At 40.4% G+C, this 19,674-nt stretch overlaps 1 protein-coding gene across 1 annotated transcript in view; it reads right to left on the bottom strand.

The window, feature by feature from the left end:
• b3glcta (beta 3-glucosyltransferase a) overlaps nucleotides 1-19,674 on the bottom strand; it is a 65,405-nt gene that overhangs the window by 10,314 nt on the left and 35,417 nt on the right. Inside the window, exons 5-11 of the mRNA XM_084559190.1 lie at nucleotides 15,237-15,313; nucleotides 14,532-14,643; nucleotides 12,864-13,000; nucleotides 12,697-12,760; nucleotides 11,656-11,787; nucleotides 8,283-8,352; nucleotides 4,778-4,891 (exon numbers count right to left, since the gene is read on the bottom strand). Coding sequence (XP_084415316.1) covers nucleotides 4,778-4,891; nucleotides 8,283-8,352; nucleotides 11,656-11,787; nucleotides 12,697-12,760; nucleotides 12,864-13,000; nucleotides 14,532-14,643; nucleotides 15,237-15,313 — 706 coding nt within the window. The remainder of the gene's footprint in view (nucleotides 1-4,777; nucleotides 4,892-8,282; nucleotides 8,353-11,655; nucleotides 11,788-12,696; nucleotides 12,761-12,863; nucleotides 13,001-14,531; nucleotides 14,644-15,236; nucleotides 15,314-19,674) is intronic.

Below are 19,674 nucleotides of genomic sequence, written 5' to 3'. Positions count from 1 at the left end.
GGATAAGCTTTCCTCAAAATGATCCATGGGAAAGACTTTGCCAAGACACACAAGCATAAATTACTGGCTGAGAGAAGCCCAGCCATGGCTTTTTTCTTGAATAAGATGTCAAACTCAAGAAGAAAGTCACACCGACTCTTGGCACCCTCGGTTAGGTAACATGTGGAGCTATGCAAATGAACGGGTTTGGAGAAGCCAGGCGACTTCAGCCTAATTTTTTTTGTCAAAGCATAACCAGCTGCAGACTTGTTAGTTCGGCCGTATGCAAACCAAATGAAAGCACACTTCAGCTCCTTCTGTAATGACCCCAAGATCTGAGAAAATATATAACAACATCATTTAGAAGGGCGCTCTGCTTAGCGACAACGGCTGAACCGATGACCATTTAACAAATAGCACTTACTGTACACTGACACTGTAATTAGTTACTCATTTATTTATAACCTACCTAAAAGAGCTGCAGCGATTTCTTGTTTGGTGGATTTTTGGAAGCAAAAGTGGCACCTTTTTAAATGTGAGGATGTTTTTCCTGCCAATTATTTTTTTTAGGTTTTGTACTGTTGGCTGAATAAAATAGGCAGTATGAATACATTGTGTTTGGCTCTTGAATAAAATTACAACAGGCATTTTTTTTTTTTTATATTTCTTGAAATAAAGTCTGTTATCTGGCGCAATCAACTTGAAGATCTCTATACGAGGTTTCTAGTCTATACTTCTATAATGGTTCTGCACCACAATATAATTCTGTAAAAAACAGCGTGAGAAAGCAATAATTTAATCTTTTAAAACGGTATTTTAAACTCAACAAAGCAGTTAAATCTGTTCCACATTACCCCCCCTTTCAATTAATGCAAAAAACAGTCATTAAATCTATAATACAGTAATTTCTTCATGGCTCATAATGTTCTTAAATGTAATGCGTTTTTAGCATTTTAAAGCATTTTCTAGACGTTGCTTCCAGTCAGACGTGGCCTGACTCCTAACAGCTACACATTGTAAATGCATTATAAGCTGCAGAGAGGCACAGCGGTGGCCCAGGGGATTCTATTGTCACTTTCCTTCTTACCCGTCACACCTCGAACTTTTCACCAGTTATGCCAGCACAGGAAGTTGTGCAGTTGCGACTCCAGGTCAAGGTACAGTATACTAGCTGTTGTAATGATGTGAACTGCACGGATACTGGCAGCGTTCTTGTCCGATAATGCAAAAGAAAATGAACAAGTTGCAGGTTAGGGAGCGGTTACACTATATATTCTGTCTGTGAAGTAATTATTTTGGATTCTGGAGCAAAAGATAAATAGTTTTGAACCATCAGAGGCAAACTCGTTTTAGCAGAGAGAGCGGGAGAAATATGAATTTCTTTTAATCTGAGTCGTCGATGTCAGTCTTATTTTTTAACGTTTGCTTTCAAAATAAACACATAAATGATTTCAAAGTGAGAATACCTGAGATTTGAGACAGCTTGCACATACACAGAATGTGTCAGTGTCGGATAATCAAAGGAGCTGGTAGTGGATTTGTTACGGAGCAAAAGTGGGTGAGACCTGTCACTATTATACTATGTCACAACGAGGAGGTGGAGACGACGCGGCTCTCAGCGTACGGGGGCTGCATATCAACAACAAACTGGACTGATAACTTGAGTAACTTTACAAGAAGACGTTGACTCTTATTCTTGATGAGCTCTGCAGCAGACGAGTCCACATGTACAAGCGAGTAGCCAGTGGCAGTTTGCATCCTTCACTGTCTCGATGGAAAAAAGGTTGCAAAAGGCGTCCTTGTTAAAGAAAGCTGCCCGGAGGAATAAAACTGAAGGGAGGCTGGAGACTAGACCATTCTCCTTTGAACAACAACCTTTAGCTATTCTACATTGGACTGAAAAATGCCTTGAGTCAGTGCAGCATCCCATTAAGGTGCAACATGAGAGGTCTTCTGTGCCATTTTGTGCTGACAGCCATCAGACTGTAGAATAATTCTCACCCAAATGGACCCTGCCTGAAGCGAGCAGAGAGGCACTGAAGCAGAGAGTTTGCATCGTCTTTACAAACTCAGAGCAAATTGCTCTGAGCATTTTAAGGTTTATTTAGATACAAGTTGATTTCTGTTGTGGAATCTCTGAAACTCGTGCATGAACTATAAAAATGAATCCAACATTTGAAAAGAGTCGAGCAGGCCTGTAAATAAAACGCCAGAGGTATTCTTGTCAGAATATCTTGACAGCAACGACTGATGAAATAGACCTTCCTGATAAGTTCAATCACAGATGACAGGAGCAACACTCAAAATGTTGCCTGAAGGAAAATCTGACTTTGGACCAAACTCATATGGAGGATAATGTCAAGAGCAGACTATGCCATGTTAAAATAATAATTATCACTTCCTACATTTCAGCTATGAGTAACGGTGAAGGAACAATATCCTGACAGTAGCTATCTATCATTCTCTTTCTTATCTGGTTCAAAGCATTAGTTGAAAACAGGCCAACTCTGCATTGTTTAACTCAACAACATCCTCTCGTTTCTCCCTCAGGAGAAGCTGGCGGATGCTGTTGGGTTAAAGCTCCTCCTGAGGGATCACAACGCTTAAGACCAGCAGAGGATGTGTTTTCCTAGCAGGGAAACCTGGTGTGTCCCAAGGCCTTATTTCAGTCAATCAGGCCTGCTGCACCTCCAGGGAGACACCTTTGGGTCTTGTTAGCAGGTGCAGCCACTGGTTGTTAACTGTCCCTGATTTTAACTTAACCATACCTGTCAAGTTTTGGATTTAAAAATAAGGGAAATTTTCCGGCGCCCGCCGCAAGCAGTCCCACCACCCCAACCAAGCTCCAGTATCCCTTATATCAGGGGTGCCCACATTTTTCTGGCTTGCGAGCTACTTTTACAATGACCAAGTCAAAGTGATCTACCCGTATATATATATATATATATTATATATATACATATACACATTTTTTTTTTAATTGTTATATTAATAGTTGTTACAGTGTTAAAAGCTCTATCCATCTTTGTTTTTATTTTTATCAAGAAAAATTGGTGCACTGCACCTTTACAAAAATAGCGCTGTCTCTTTAAGAAAGACGGTAGTCTGGAGTTGTTGCGTGGCTGTGGATGTGTGCCTCTGGACTGAGGGCATGTTGCAACTATAAAGTAAAAATAAAGATGAAGGTTTGTCTTGCTGTTTGTTTTGGAGTTGCAATGGATGCATGTTTTAGACTAACATCAAAAAAAAAAAAATAATAATAATAATAATAATTCAATGGCACGCGATCTACCCGCACTACCATCGCGATCTACAGTACCTGTAGTATGCTACTGCAGGTGGCAGTTATCGCGACGCTAGTGACAGAGCTCAGATTGGGAATATTTTTATTTTATTTTTTTTACTCCGCCCGGGCCCGGGGTATTATTATTTTTTAATAACGCATGTTAAAATACGGGAGATTTACGGGAAAATACTAATACGGGAGGACGGCGGGAAAGAAGGGTAAAATACGGGACTTTCCCGGCCAAAACGGGATACTTGACAGGTATGAACTTAACTCTTGTACATTTTAGGAAAGGTGTTCTTGCACGATGTTAAATAAGAAGATAATTTCCACTCTCTCACATCTTTCAAATACAAAAATGCACCAGTGATCTGACTGGCCTAGCTTAGCATAGCGTTAGAGAGAAATCCTTCTTGTCGAAATAAAGATACACTAAACACACATTATGTGTACACTAGTATTGTATGTGTAGGACAAACTGACTTCAAAGACGATAATATCCGTGTAAAGGTTTCAAATCAAGTTCCGAGATAGTTGGTAAAGGTGTACCACAGGGATGAATATTAGGCCCACTGCAGATTCAGCTTTTTAAATGGTGGTGACAGCACCTTGAATGCAGTTATCTACAACATAATCTAGGTCTTCTAGAGAATACAGTGTGCTTTCAATGACCTGTACACCTCTTGGTTTAATTTAAACCCTATTCACATCCTATCCTATCCATCAAACAGTTCAACAGGGTTGGAAACTCTTTGGGAGAGGTCAGACAACTTCATGTCAAATCCAAAACTCTGATTTATAATTTGATCCTTACATTGAAACTGAGCTCCTTGGAAAGTTGAACACCCATTGCATAATCCAACATAATCTCTGTATGAGATTCTGCGGAATATAAACCTATTTCCAAAATAAAACTATTATGGTGGTGAAAATGGGAAATTAACTAATTTCAGATTTTCACTTTCCGTTCAATAAACATCTAAAGCAAACATTTTAATCACTAAATACTGACAGTCTGGCAGTGGGTGGAATCAGCAGGGGTTATATACTACAGGGCCAACCCTTCAGTATATAAATGTGGAGGTTATATTGCCTAGTCTGATCTAAGATCCCTAAATTCAAGAACAGATGGTTTCCAGAAGGCCCATTTTTATACAAAAAAATATAAAGGATATATATATATATATTATAATCTAAAATGTTTCTAGTTCTTATTCAGGTCACTCATTCTGCCAGCTACAGTAAACACACTTTTCGAGTCAAAAAGTTATAATTCACTGCTGACAGGGGTAATCCCACTCACTTCAGTACCAGTTCTCCTGCAATATTAGGTTTGAATTACATCCCCTTCACAAGGTGTTAGGTTAAAGAAGAACTTTCAATCCTAGTTTGCCGGCTCATTTTTCATGTACCTTTGTGTATGCAGCTGAGCCTGCACCATTACACAAGGCAAGTATCTGTGGGCACAACAGAGGCAGAAGCAGCCGAGGCTGTAAAAGAAGAAGAACTCACCTCTTTCGGTATTTGGGACTCCCAAGTTAATGGTTGGTATGGAAGGATCAGCATGGTCACTGTAGTACTCTAAAAACACGGCTTCCTTTTCCCAAGTCTTCTTTATAACTGGAACTAGAAGAAGAAAGAAGGAGAATCAGCAGAGCATTCACAAAGTTTCACAACAAGCCACCCCCTGGTTCTGTGCAATGCAGATTTGCTCCCAGAGCAAATCATTATTTCATGTTCATTTCAATACATGGTTTCTCTGATGTTTCTGTTTGTTTTTGGAAAACAGAATCCAAATACGGATAGTGAGATGAAATGCCCTTTAATCTTCACTCCTTGTTCAAAATTACGTCAAAACTGGATAGTGGGGGCAGATGCTAGGTTATTTTGTCACTTAGGGAAAAGACTCATTCTTATGCTAGCTTGGATAAGTCAAACCTGTGGCACTAAATATTTGATTTGTCTTATAAATGCTTATTCCATAAGTAAATAAATCACAAAACTGTTGAATTGTGACCTGTAAAATAAAGATTTCGTTTTTACTTTCAGAGCTGCAGTATGAATCATTGGATACCTGTCAGTCTTTTTCAAGAAAACATTTGGTAACTTCTAGTGTGTGCTAAATGCCTGGGAGCACATGGAGACCTGCGGCCTCTGACTGTCTGCCCTGTCTGTTGAAAAACAGCACAAAGCCAGTGTAGGCTAGCAGACTGTTGCATCTGCGCGAACACTGTCTTTCCGCATTTAGTACAGAGAAAACTCATGAGTCTCTGACCTAATTCCTGGCCAAGTTTTTCTATATATTTGATTGGGATGGGACTGATGAGAACTGAAGGCTTTGTGATAAGTTTCTAGGATTCTGAGGTGAGAGAGTACGAGTGGTAAGAAACACAGAATACCCAGACATCTACAGCAGCTGCTTGAAGCTGTGTGCAACTCCCATAAATCAACAAAAAAAGAGCCAGAGTGGCGTATCTAACACCAGATTGAACAAAAATCAAAAATGTTGGCTGCCCTTCAGTGCCTGTATAGCCTCTCGGAAACAGACAACTGAACCTAAACTTTAAACACTGTGATACAGGAAGCTTAGATGTGTATAAAATGGGATTTTATTTAACGTTTGATGCAAAGGCTTCTTCCTAAAAGAAAACTAAGTAAGAGTAGACAGCTATGATAAGAATATACTGTATGTAGAAGATTATCAGTACACTTAAAGGTCCCATATTATTGCCATTTTCTTTTAAAATTAATATAAATCTGGACTCAGACTACAAGAGATTGGAAATTCTACCCAACTTTGAAATCAGGTTGCATCAGAAACTTGAAGAAAAACTTCAAAGATATTCTTCTCACCTCTCCCACACGACAGAATTAGAAAATAATAGTGCAACACACAACAAACAAGATGTCATATAGGCTACTGTGCTCGACCAGGAAGCACTGAATGCACCGTCCCTCGGGATTTCTCCGGGAAATGGATATAAGAATGAAACGGAGACGGCGGTGCAACAACTTGCTGTAAATCTATTGATCCACACTCTGGTTCTTGCCAGCGACCAATCAACCAAAAGCAGGAACAGAAGAAGGAGAGCTCGCTGCAACTTCATAATGTTGTGCAGTGAAAAAAACAAAACAAAACAAAACAAAGGTGGACAAACAAATGTTTTGGAAGAAACTCCGTCAGCAGTAACATGCTAGCTGACATTAACCTCAAATGCTAGAAAGTGTATTGTTGCTTGACAACACACTTGGCTGCTCCTGCGTCCTTGTAGGTTATTTTCTGTGGCTGTTGTGAAAGAACTGACGTAATTATTTAGATATTAAATTCTAAATGTCAAGCATGTTTGATGTTATTGAGACGGCCCAGATGAGTCTGCGAGGAATTCGTTAAGTTTAAGAGCAAATCTGTGAACAACTCACATTACAAGACAATCTGGGCTGAACCTCGAGTACCCAGTGATGTCGAGATTTCTCTGCCAGGGTGAATTTGGGGATGAACCAGCGAAAACGTCTGCAATCTGAGTTTAGCATTAGTCTCAGATGTTCCCAGAATATGTCTTACTACAGAGTACGACAGAGATCGATCATACTAGTATGCTGGTATTTCCCTGATTTTATTCCAGACTCTTCAGGTCTCTGCGCCTCTAAACGCTACTGCTGCTGTCCACGACCCCTTATGAAACAAGGTTGGGCCCTTTCCCACCAGAACCAGGGATAGCTTGGTAAAATCACGGCAGGAGAAGAAAAAACAGCTGGTACCAAAGCAAGTCCAACCGTAAATGTCTGAACCAGCAGCGATTCTTATCTCCTTATGACGTCCTGAGGGTCAACAGACCTGAACGGATCACTCGGATACACTCTTTTTGATCGACGGAGAAAGAAAGGAAATCGGAGAGTAGACTTTTGTGCAGTTTCGTGGGTTTCCAGAGACACTGGGAACACGCAACTATGTTCAAAAGTGATGAAAAAGTCAATGTCGTCCCTAAGCAGGCGGTGAACGGCAATAGCTGCCGCTGTGGTTTGAGTTGTGTCTTTTGTTGTGGATTTCTTCTCTCCGACTTTGTGAAGCTTCGGAAAGAATGCCCAACAATAATGTGGTTTGTTTCTGACAGAATAAAACTCAATGCAAAAAAAAAGAAAAGAAAAAGCTGAACAAATCCAACCCTGAAACACGGACTGAGAGCAATTTTCCACAATTTTATTTTGTTTTTTTTCAATGTGTAAAATCTATGAAGGCACAAAAGAAAAACTTCAAGTGATAATAGTGAAGTGATAATAAATACTGTGTAACTCTTTATGTTCTTGGTAGTTGAAGGTAGAAGTATGGAAATATTAAAAGAAATTATAATAAATTCAAATCATAATGGTAAGACACATGACTGAGCATCCTGTTTTATATGATATACATGATAAATGTATGATTGTGCATTTTTGTCAAGATAAAACATTTTAAAGCCTCAACATTGAGTTCATGTCTAACCTTTGATATATAAATCTAATCTCATCTCATCTATCTTCCTTAAAGTGATAATGGCACCCTGGCAGGGAAAATGTTAATCAAGCTAATTAGCGAAATCACTTCTGAGCTGCACCCTTTAAACGTAAGTGCAATTTGTTTGCAGTTGACTTAACCTGCTTCATTTTTATCTGTTTGTTCAAAAGAGAAGCAGATTCACTGCAAATAGCTTAATGTCAGGCAGCATGTGCCAGTGAGTCGCATTGTCGGATGATCACGCAATTCCAGCATCAAGGGAGGTACAAAATTAAGCACTTCAAGGTTTGTTTGTTTGTTTCACCCTCAAACACTATTAAATCCTTTAAGACAGCGTGGTGGAATAATTCAGAGAAAGGTTTTATTATAACAAGGAGGAGAATTGCTCACGCAGTCACACATGTCAAAGGTGAAACAAATCCATTACGGGGAAACAACGGGACAAAAAAACGTGTGCCATCGCGTGAGGGAAAATAGTGCGTCTTTGTCTCTGTTGGATTCTGTAAGAGTGGGAGTGTGACTCACCTCTTTCACTGTGAAACTTCCCACACGTTTTCACGGCAACAAATATTTCTTCTTTATTTACAGGCTCCCCCTTTGAGGAAAACAGGAGACACAAAAATCAAAGAACTGTCTTTATGAACAAACCATATAAATCACACACAGTTAAAAAAGAATCTATATTACATGCAGTCGAGTGTGTAAGTGATCAGTGGAATACTTCAAAGTGAAATTAGAGCTGGATTTTATTATTTATTTAGTTAGTTTGTACATGGTTTGAAGTGATCTGACTCCCCTGGTTCTCCTTTTGGATCTGATAACCATACAGCATATTTACACTAACGCTGACTTAGACCTACATGTGTAGCATCTGCAGCCTTGGAAGTAAAAATGAAGATAATGAAGATAAACCAAAGGAAAGTGGATAAAACTCTGTTACAAGAAATTATCCCATACTGAAAAGATCAACGCATGAAAGATTCACTAAATCAACAACAGACAGAGTGCATTAAAAATGAATGCCAGATTTAAAATATAATCAGCTGCTGAACAAATACCAGTTTTCCAGTAATCATAATGGATTGGATATTGGGCACTGTATCTCTGTAGCTTGGTTTATACACCTGCAAGGGATCTATGTAGAGATTAAAGTTAGAGCTAAAGTTAATAAAAATTAAACAACAGTTACACAGAAACACAGAAAAGAGAAAAGAGCTGTACACCGTCCAGGCATAACATTACGACCACCTTCCTAATATTGTGCAGTTCTCTCTTGTGCCTCCAAAACAGTTGTGACTCATCAGAGACTGGACATTGGCCTTCTGAGGGTGTCCTGAATGTTGTTAGTGGGGGCCTTTAGGTCCTATGGGTTGAGGGGAGGGGCCTCTGTGGATCATGCCACAGTTTGGGATCTAGTGAATTTGGAGGCCAGGTCAACACCTTGTACTGTTTTTTTAAGTTGTTCCTAAAGCGTTTTTGTGTGTGCGTCTGTGTCAGGCTGCATCCTGCTGGGGATGGCTGCTGCCATCAAGGAGTGACATTGCTATGGGGTGGGGGTGTCTGGTCTGGTCTAGGTGGGTGCTACATGTACAAGTAACATCCACCCCAATGAATGCCAGGTCCAAAAGTTTCCCAGCAGAACACCGAATTGTCACAAGATGGTCAACATTATTTACTTCTCCTGTCAGTGGTTTTAATGTTGTGGCTGATCAGTGTAGATAACATGTAGGAGACAGATGTTTGACTTTTACTTTGTTATCAATCAAAGACAGACAGAATCTTATCCAAATATTAGAGGACAGAGATGCTTTACTGACCCTAAAAACCTCAAGAATACTAAAATACATTCTTATTATGGGCCTTTGGTTTTCTTCTCAGACCTCATTGTCTCTTGTTTGTCTGTGTATTACTCATTTATGAAAATGACTCATATTTCTTAAGAACAATGCCCTGTGCTGAAATGGTGTGCAGGTAGAAAGGAAGTACACTTGAGAAGGTTTAGCTATTGCCCAAAATACAAAAAAAAAAAGGCACGTTTTGCCGCAGTCACTTTGATTGAAGTCCTTCACCTTGAATCTGCCTCTTGAGGCTCTTGATTGTTTTATTTATTTTTTTGGACGCTGCAGCCAAGTGCTACTTCTGGCCACTTGGCAATTTGTCTCGCAAGAATTCTGAGCACCGCGCGATTACAACACGTCCCTTCTTGTTTTGTCTGAATGGAAACTTTTCACTGAATGCTCATTAAACCTGTGACCTGCCGCCCAAGCTGCGTTTTGTTCAAATGAATGTGATTTTACGAGGACAGCGATTTTCACAGAGCGGGATGTGGGAACGGCATGAATATAAATCTGACAGTTCAGACTGCAACAAACGTGTTCCAGATTTAACACCACAAATGTGCACGCAGTATGTGATTGGAATAACAACTAACAAGATCGGATTTACTTCTTCTCTGTCGTAACTAGAAGAATTGGGACACTTTCAGCTGCAGTTCTGCCTTCCCAGATTCAGCTCCCTTCACCGAAATACAGTCACATACACATTAAAACAAAACAGCAGAAACTTTATTGACTTTTTGATGCGTGTGGGGTCAATTAATGCGGGTTAAGGGAAGCCTAACCCCTTCTTATCAGCTCACAAAGGCTAACTTCTTCCAGAAAGAACAAATATGAATAAATCATGTATTTCGTGGGGGAATCGTGCTCATAATTCAACACACAGACATAGCTGGAAATATTTTCATATTTTTCAAAGTAAAAGAATAATAATAACGTGCATCAAAATCACTGACACTAAAAGCCCTGGCCTTACTTACAGTGTGACCCAGTCATAATGCATTTTTTCTTTGTCACACCCACTCACTGGCTCTCGCTCAGATACAATGCAGCAAAAAGTATGGCCTAACGAGAGTGCAAATTATTCCCTGCAGGATTATTCCGAGAAACCATCTGGATCTTGAACATAAAACTGCATTTTAATAATACGGTACATAAGAAGCTACATGTGATTCCTAACTTTGTAATAATGACTTCACCACACGCTGAGAAACATTTAAGTGTTGTACCTTACACACACTTTTGCATTTGCAGACTCTTCATGAGTGGCATTACTTCTTTGATACCAAGTTTCCTTCACTTCCATGTAATTAACCAAACTAGCTCCTCACATATGAAGCTGCAGCAAACTCGATTATTTAGAGGGCACAGATTTCCTTCAGACGTCCAGGATTTGCATACATCATGTGGCATGATTTGTGTTTTCATGTTAAATATGTGGCAAATAAATGAGATGAAGAGGATCAAGGACAAAGAGGAACTGAGAGGGTGTTTAGTCACCAGCTGTGGACAACACGAATTTACATGTGAATTTCAGTTTCCTTGATGTAGATGTGACAAAAAGTTAAATCCAGCAGAAGAGGAGGAAGAAGAAGAAGAGCTGAAGAAATGCACCAGTCTGTATACTTTGAAGCAGTATTAGTTAAGATGGAGATGGACAAATATCCAACATATTTATTTAAAAGAACATAAGTCAGAATCACCATGTCTGATGTACCTTCTGGAAATGATGCAAGAAGATGTCGCTTAGCAACGGGGGGTAATTGCTTTCTTGGTGGATGACAAAATTTGATTTAGCAAAACAGACCCAAGACGTCTGTCTTTTTAGGTTAATGCACAACGTTCTACTGAATGGTGTCTGACAGCGATAACACACAAGACAGTTCTTCACTGTAAAATATTGCTGCTGTATAGACATGTCCTTGGGCACAAAGGCCACAGGGCTGCACACATATCACTGTGAACCATTCTCTGTTTTATGTTGTCATTCAATTTTGTTCCCCTCTCCAGTTCCTGGGAATTGAAGGCAATGAAACTGATCAGGATACAGAGCAGATACTCACACACAGTGGAGGGTCTCTGCTCAGGGTGGTCGCACAGTCCCGGGCTTGAGGAGAATCCTCCGGTTCAGTGCACAGCTCGGGAACAGCGGTGAGATGTGGACCCTTCCCATTGTCCCAGATATACAAGGCAACCTGCAATGATACGAACAGATCTGCTTGTGTTCGAGGGCGACAGGCAGGATGCATTCTCTCAGACATGAATTATTTACTAAAAACTGAAACGATGTGCGCTTCTTTTTGTATTCTTTTACAGTAAACATGACAAATTTGCTCTCTCAACAAAATTCCACTGAGCATATTTAATATTTAAGCTGAACAACAAAAGAGATAAAGAAGAGGATGGAGGGGAAGAACCTGAGCGGAGCAGAACAAAATTTAGGGTTGTATTTAAGCACTCTGCAGGGGGATGATGGAGATGTTACAGTAAAAGAATGTGTAATGAGGATGGTACAATTACTGCTGTTTGGATTGTGGCAACAACCAGAAACAATGCAAACCGTAATCTGTGATGTTTTGCAGACTTAGAGCTAAATTACCAACAGTAAACTAGACTGACATAGCAGCAAATACAGTAATCTGTATAAATCCAACTTTCTTTTTTCCATGTGTAATCTCTGCAGACGAAAATCAATCTATTTTCTTTTCAATATGAATAAGGTGTAGCATTTTAATTGAATCTCCAAGAAAGAACTCATGCCATCTCTAACTGAAGCACCTTTTCCAGACGGAGCCCGATAAGTCTGATGTTGTGTTTACTCAACAAAATCCCCAGACGCCTCACCGACTGAATTTCAGTGATAAAAAATAAGAGGCTCAATGCGGCGCCATGACAATTCTCCAAAGTAATGAGATTTCAGTTCAAGGTTAGATGGATTTCATGCCTTGCTCTTTTTGTGCAAATAAATTATAGTATGTTGGCACTGGCTTGAGTGTGAGAAACAAGAAAATAGTTAGAAAATGGCTGAAAACCAGGAGACTCATCATCCCTCTCCAGACAAAAACAGGTCTCAGGGTAACCGCGCGCCTTGCATTTCATCTTACCTCATGTTTCAGGTCAATAGTGAAGTCAGATTTAAGTGGCTCGTCTCTCACTTTGTTTGCGAGCCTAAAAACAAGAGTTTCAAATCCATAAATGAACAAGAAATCCAACCGAATCCACTACATCCTGCATGATGAGAATAAATAACACACTTACTGCACATACTCACCGAACAACTAATGGGATGCTTAAGGCCCAGGCTGCAGCAAAGTCTGGATATTTAAAGATGGAGGGATTCTCCGCAAAGGCGTAGTGGTGGATGATGGTCGACTCCTCATCACGTAGGGGCTTACCGAGAAACCACTCCTGATAAATAAGTTTAGGAGACAAAGTTCAACATGTTAAAAGGTTAAAAAGAAAAAAAAAGAGGATTTTTCTCCGTTAACGTGCTTCTGGTGAAACGCTTCTGGTCTTATTTTTGGAGTTTTCATCCCGCACTTGTCAGAAACATCTTTGAAATTATTTTGGGTGGGTAGGTGAAATAATGAGATTGCTTGACAGAAAAAAATGTTCTCAAAGATTCTAGGCACAAAGGCTCTGATCATAATTCTTGACATATCTGAAGTAAAAATAATCTGAAATTTTTTTTTTTAAAAAAAGAAAGAAAATCCTTTGGGAAGTTCAGCTAGCAGCCGGTTAGCATAGCTTAGCACCAGCACTTCTAAACCCCTCTCTAAATCCCACCTTCATAAAGGCTATAAAGTTCCTTCATAAGGGATCCAGTTTTGGAGGTTTTTAGAGACGTGTATCATTTATTGATGTAAATGGTTTGCCACAATAAAGGCAGACCACATTTGGTTTGGCTTGACGAGCTGGCACCTGAATAGACGGATTTCCGTTAATATGGATTTAAGGTTTGTTTACAGCTTTTCAATCAAACATTGGCTCTCGTTTCCTCTATTTTTTATTTTTTGTCTGTACGTGTCAGATAATTGTCACGGTAATGCATCTCATTCGCTGAGGTTAATTTGGCAACTTGGAAAAAAAAACTAAATCTGCCTTTCTGAGCTTAAAATGAGGCTGACCACGCTGAGCTCTAACACCTGAGAGAGAAGTCTTTGCTTGGGGCTTTGTTGTAATGAATCAAGTCATCAGGATGTTGTCTCGCCGCCTCCTCCTCCTCCTCCTCCAAATGAGGTTGTGGATATGCATGCAATAATGAAATCCACCTCTGCCATAGAACTGAAATACCATGCAAGCAGTCTAAATAGGCCGGCATGACAATAAAAAGGGAGAGCAAATCAAATCTTACCTATCTGCATAAAGAAATAAAGGCTTTTCCCTGCAGGCTTTACATCAATTAACATCATATTTAGCCTTGTTTCAGCTAGATCTTGTTGTGTTGTGAGGGTTTGACAAGAGAAAAAAACTATATCTCTAGATCAAACCATCAAAATGTGCCAGTTATTTAAAACAAAATCATAAAAAAATTAACAAAATATTGATTAAAAACAAAAAAAAAATGGTATGATTTCCTGCAGAGCCCATTCAATATTTATATTCAACCAACCCCACCAACCCATATGGAAGAAAAATAATTTCATGAGTGGAGGGACAGGGCTTAAATTAGGTCGACAGCTGAGACTGGATTGACATGTCTGACAGGTTACGCTGTGAGCTGGTGGAGCTCAGTGTAGCTCAACAGCTGCAAAGAGGCTGAGCCAGCCCGATACAGTATCTCTTAATTGATGCAATGATGGGCTAAGCTGGAGCTCTGAGCAGGAGGCTCTGGTGTTGCTGATGAATTTGGCAAACGGAGACGGAGACAGGAAAACAAAGAGAAAGAGAGAGAGAGAGAGACAGAGATGAGGGTTTAGAGGGACTATTGTATGCTTACTTTATTCCTGTCAAATTTCCCAAGGACTTGCAGAAGGGTAGCCATCTTCACATTTGTTTCCTCCTCAAGAAATACAATCCAGGAGGAGTTCTTCCCAAAGGAGTATGAAAAACTGAGGGACACACAAACACGGACACAAATTATAGCATCATCTACTGTTATTAAATAATGATGCAAGGTCGAGTGGAACATTAGCATTTTTTAAAAAATTTCAGTCCAGACCGAGGAGCTTGTCTAATTAAGATTCCTGGCCCAATCAGGTAGAGGCAGCTTCAAGGAAACAAAGGCAAATACATCACAGGCACTTTTTCAGGGCGGGTGGACGTCTAATGGTTTCGTGTGACTTTAATGATCTAGGTCCTAAAATCTTTGGATGAAGAAGACAGACCCAGACAGATCTCAAAACAATCATTGAGCACATATTGGATTTTTTAAAAAGGCCAGGGCATGTAGACAGCTGTGGCTAATGTCATTATCATGCTGTTCACCCCGCTGACTAACTGCTGTAATAGGCTTACTGTCACACTTACAGACACATTAAGACGGCATTTATTATAATGTGGAGCAATCAATCACGGTCACTGTGTACATAATGGCAACGAAAGTGTCCTCAAAAATTAAATACGACCTTCGGAATCTCAACATCTGAACATTTTGTCCACATTATGAGCCATTAAACAGTAAAAACAGTTCAGGGATACTCACTAAGGCAGCAGAGGAAGGATACTCCAGTCACCCTCATTATCTGATAAACTGTGGAGAAGCAGAATGACCGGTGGTTTCTGCAAGAAACGTGACACAAAGCAGAGATCACTGTTAGCGCTGTGCAGTAGCCACACAAAGCTAAAGACAATTAATGCTGCTTTTCTGCAATCAAGGACCCTGAGGATGAACCTGGTGTTTAAGGAGACTATACTGTAACTGGAGGGTCAACCGTCTGATCAGTGCTAATGAGCTACTTCTGGGCCTTGCTTGTCCCAGTTGTCCCCGTGGTTTTGGCTCATTTAACTACAGACCCCAAATACTGTGCAATAGAGCTCACTGTTCTTGCAAGTTTTAAATGGATTTTAATTCTAATGCAACGCACAGCCATTGTTTCAATTCTATACAATGTAAAAATCTATTAACATACTTTGAAATCCTCTGTGAGCTGGGCATCTATGACTCAAGTTTTTGCACCGTGTCTGTCAGCATGTTAAATGAGTCGGTCAGAGAGACCACTCAGATTGGCTGTACAGGTTACGGTAAAACAAAATAAAATATTTCACAAAAACCCAGAATAAATAAACTGTAGACCCAATGATCAGCATGATTCAGACAGCTTTGTACGACAGTTAGTCACTCTTCCTAGTTTCCTAGCTGGTTCGAGCTCTTCCGGTTTCACATTTGAAATACTGTATGCAGAACTATGTGCTAGCCTGGTGCTAGCTGGCTGCCTGCCGAGTGGTCAAGTGCAACTTTTTGGTCCAGACACAGGCAATGCAAAGGTGCCTGTGGTGCTACGTGTTGACTGAGACCATTTACTGTATATAAATATGGACAACGCGTGCCCATTTCCTTCCATTGGCCATACTGACACTATTTCCCCGGGGACACAGGCGGCGCCATCTTGTGAGTTTGAAGCCACCACTTAAAAATAAATATTGGATTATACACTGTACTTATCTTTACCCACAGTACCGCTTTACAGAGTGCTTGGCCTGGCAACTGGTAGTCAACATGATGTCACATCCTGTTTCTATAGCATCAAAAAACTCAAGCGAACATTATATTGACTACTTAAAATAATAGAAACCAGCCTTGAAATGATTTGATGTGTATTTTATTTTGGCCCAAGTGCCATCCACTAACATGGAGGGGGTGGAGCTTATGGCCTATACTGCAACCAGTCACCAGGGGGAGCTCTACTTGCTTTGGCTTCACCTTTGTGGAGTCTTTCAGTCTATGGTTGAGACGCATGTCATGAAACTTCAGATGGCTTCAAATTTTTGTTGCTCTTTGAGGTCGCTTTGGTGTGTCCTGGCCTTACAACGTCTTATTCTGATCACAGAATACCCGACTTGGAACAACAAGAAGAATAATCATACTGAAAGATGTAAGCACATGTCATAGTTGCTAAACGCGGCAAGAACTCAAGACACAGCTCCATAGTAATAATCAACAACTGATGCAATCATGTGCTAAAAACTCATAAAATCTTTATATTTGTGAGCTATATTTTATTTTTAAAGATGTTTCAAGGCAAAAAAAAAAAAAACATAGAGATTTCCAGCCAGACTAATGATTCAGACGGCATGGTGTTTTTTTTTTTTTTCTTATCCAGTGGTCTCTGTGTCAGATGAACAGATCATAGAGTTATAAATTCCTGTCATGGCAGAGACATGACAGATAAAACCGATGCTCCCTCCTGAGCTGCTGCTCCTTCCGGCCTTCGCACAAAGAAATAAACTTGTAAGAAAGAAGGATCACTGAGAACAAGCACAGGATATTTCAGGACATTGACAGAGCGCACAATCCCTTTCCAAATAAGAAGAAAGTGTTTCTGGAACATTTGCCGTAGTGTGGACAGAGCGTGGAAGGTGTGCGAGGATTGTCTGAGCGAGCCAGTGCTTCACACTGTGAGGAAAACAAAGCAGCAGAGCGTAAGACCCTGTGGTTCATTACTGCACGGTCCACTCATCATGCAGGAAGTCAGGGAGAACAGTCTCCTCTCAGACGCTCTGTCTAACGGCAGCCTGTTTGATTTACGCAATGAGTCTGAAACTGTTTACATCCCTATTAGTCAGCTGAGGTTTATTAAGTCCGATCTAATTACCTGCGAGTTTAATTTTAGAATTAATCGCATAACAATGTTTTATTACGCCGCTCTCTACTTGACATTCACACCATCACTGAAGAGCCACATAGTGATTCAGAGAAAAAAAAGTTAAACCGCAGAAGCAGGGCCTTCAGATAATAATGCAATTTCACAAACACAGCGTTTGCTTCAAAAGCTATTGACATTCCTCTGATAAAGGAGGCATTCAAGAAGAACAGGCGGATACTTTTACGGCAGCTGTGAGCAAGCTGCAAACTCCTAATCATCGGATAAGAGCCGGTCCTTGTGGGGACATGCTTGCAACGAATATAACACTGATTGCTTGGTGACTGTGGAGAAAATGGAGGTCACTGAGACCTGGTTGCAAAGGAGGGATGGGAAGCAGGACTGGTTTTAAACATGTGGAGGGGGGAGATGGAGAAGCCAAGCTGTCACAACCGCTTCAGAAATGAGCTGCAGTCGAAAATGACACATTTGATGGCCGCGAAGTCAAGCCAGCGAGGGTGGAATCGCTAACGGAAAAGCAGGTTTTTATACTGAAAACACCTTTTTATTGTAGTTGCTCCTTGAATTAATAAAGAGCAGCAACGCTAGCGATGCATTTAAAAAACATTCCACAACTGCTGTTACAGGATTTAGTTTAATCTCATTGTAGCAGTAGTCTTGGCGTGTCTCTGTGGATATGAGCATTGGCTAAATGACAAAAAATACTGTATTAATGTAATGTGGATTTTCCCAGCAGGCAGAATGTCAGACTGGAGGAACACGGGCTGTGAGCCAACGCAGAATACACAAGTTCCCGTACGTGTAAATCTCTAGAAATCACAAAAACCTTGTTCAGTCAGACGAAGATAAAATTTAAAATATCTGCTGTGTGTGGAAGTACTGCCTCTGATCATCCCATAATTTTTGATCATAATTATCCCTCCACAATGCTTTTGAGCAGCGTTTTATAAAGTCAGAACATAACGTCACAACCTGAACCGTCTTTTTTGAGAGAGAACAGAAAACAATCTATAATGTTGCTGCAACACAGTTTCATGCCGAACCTGAAAGATTATGTGTAACAAAAGGCAGTATTCATTGTTTTGCCGTGACAGTATTGTTGTTTTTTGTGTACATGACCACAAAATTCACATTTTTCTCTTGTGACATTGACCACAACTGGTAAGAACGTGGAGGACTGGCAGGAATAAAGACCAAAGACAAGTTGACAATTTCACTGGTGGGGCTGGTTCATGACTCACACATGGGACTGTCACTCAATCTGGATTGTGATTCCTGTGTGGACACGCTGGTTTTACGATTTAATTCAACACTTATACCAATCAGGCACAACATTACGACCACTGACAGGAGAAGTGAATAACATTGACCATATTGTGACAATTCAGTGTTCTGTTGGGAAACTTTTGGACTTGACATTCATTCATATGGATGTTACTTGTAGCACCCACCTAGACCAGACCAGGCACCCCCACCCCATAATGACACTCCTTGATGGCAGCAGCCATCCCCAGCAGGATGCAGCCTGACACAGACACACACACAAAAACGCTTTAGGAACAACTAAAAACAAAACATGAAGAACAGCACAAGGTGTTGACCTGGCCTCCAAATTCACTAGATCCCAAACTGATCAAATATCTGTGGCATGATCCACGGAGGCCCCTCCCATCAACCCATAGGACCCAAAGGCCCCCGTCTAACTATATTCAGTTGTGACACCACAGGACACCCTCAGAAGGCCCATGTCCATACTCTGATGAGTCCCAACTGTTTTGGAGGCACAAGGGAGACCTGCACAATATTAGGAAGGTGGTCATAATGTTACGCCTGATCGGTGTATGTTTTGCTTTCTCTCAGTTTACTTTCACATTCTCGCCTCCAGCCGCCGCTTGGTTAGGTTGGTTGGGTTAAAATACATAAATCTGTGGTGCAAATACTTCCATTTGAACTGCATTATTTTCAAATTTGTTTTCGAGGAATCGGTTAAACTTCATTCTGTGACTATATCACCCGGAGATTGGGCTGGTCCCCGTTGGCTTTCTCATCTTAGAACTGATTTTAAGATAATTTTTAAGACATTAAAGGCTTAGCAGAGACCTCTCAGTGGCAATGTAACACAACAAACTGTACTGAACCCGCTGCACACCTACAAACTGAGCAAATCTCTTTGGGTTTGATCATTTTCTTTTAGTAACCCAGGAACATGCTCTAAGACTGTTAAACAGCTGTTTAGGGCTTTGGTGTTTTGTTACAGTTCTATCCAATTTGGTAGATTTAAATGGACAATTAGGCCACTCAGCCACTCAGAGATTGGTT

This window comes from Chelon labrosus, assembly GCF_963514085.1.
Source record: "Chelon labrosus genome assembly, chromosome: 13".
In the NCBI taxonomy this organism is placed as follows: domain Eukaryota; kingdom Metazoa; phylum Chordata; class Actinopteri; order Mugiliformes; family Mugilidae; genus Chelon; species Chelon labrosus.
Note: the sequence above shows the minus strand (reverse complement) of the source record. Positions and strands in the feature narration are given on the sequence as shown.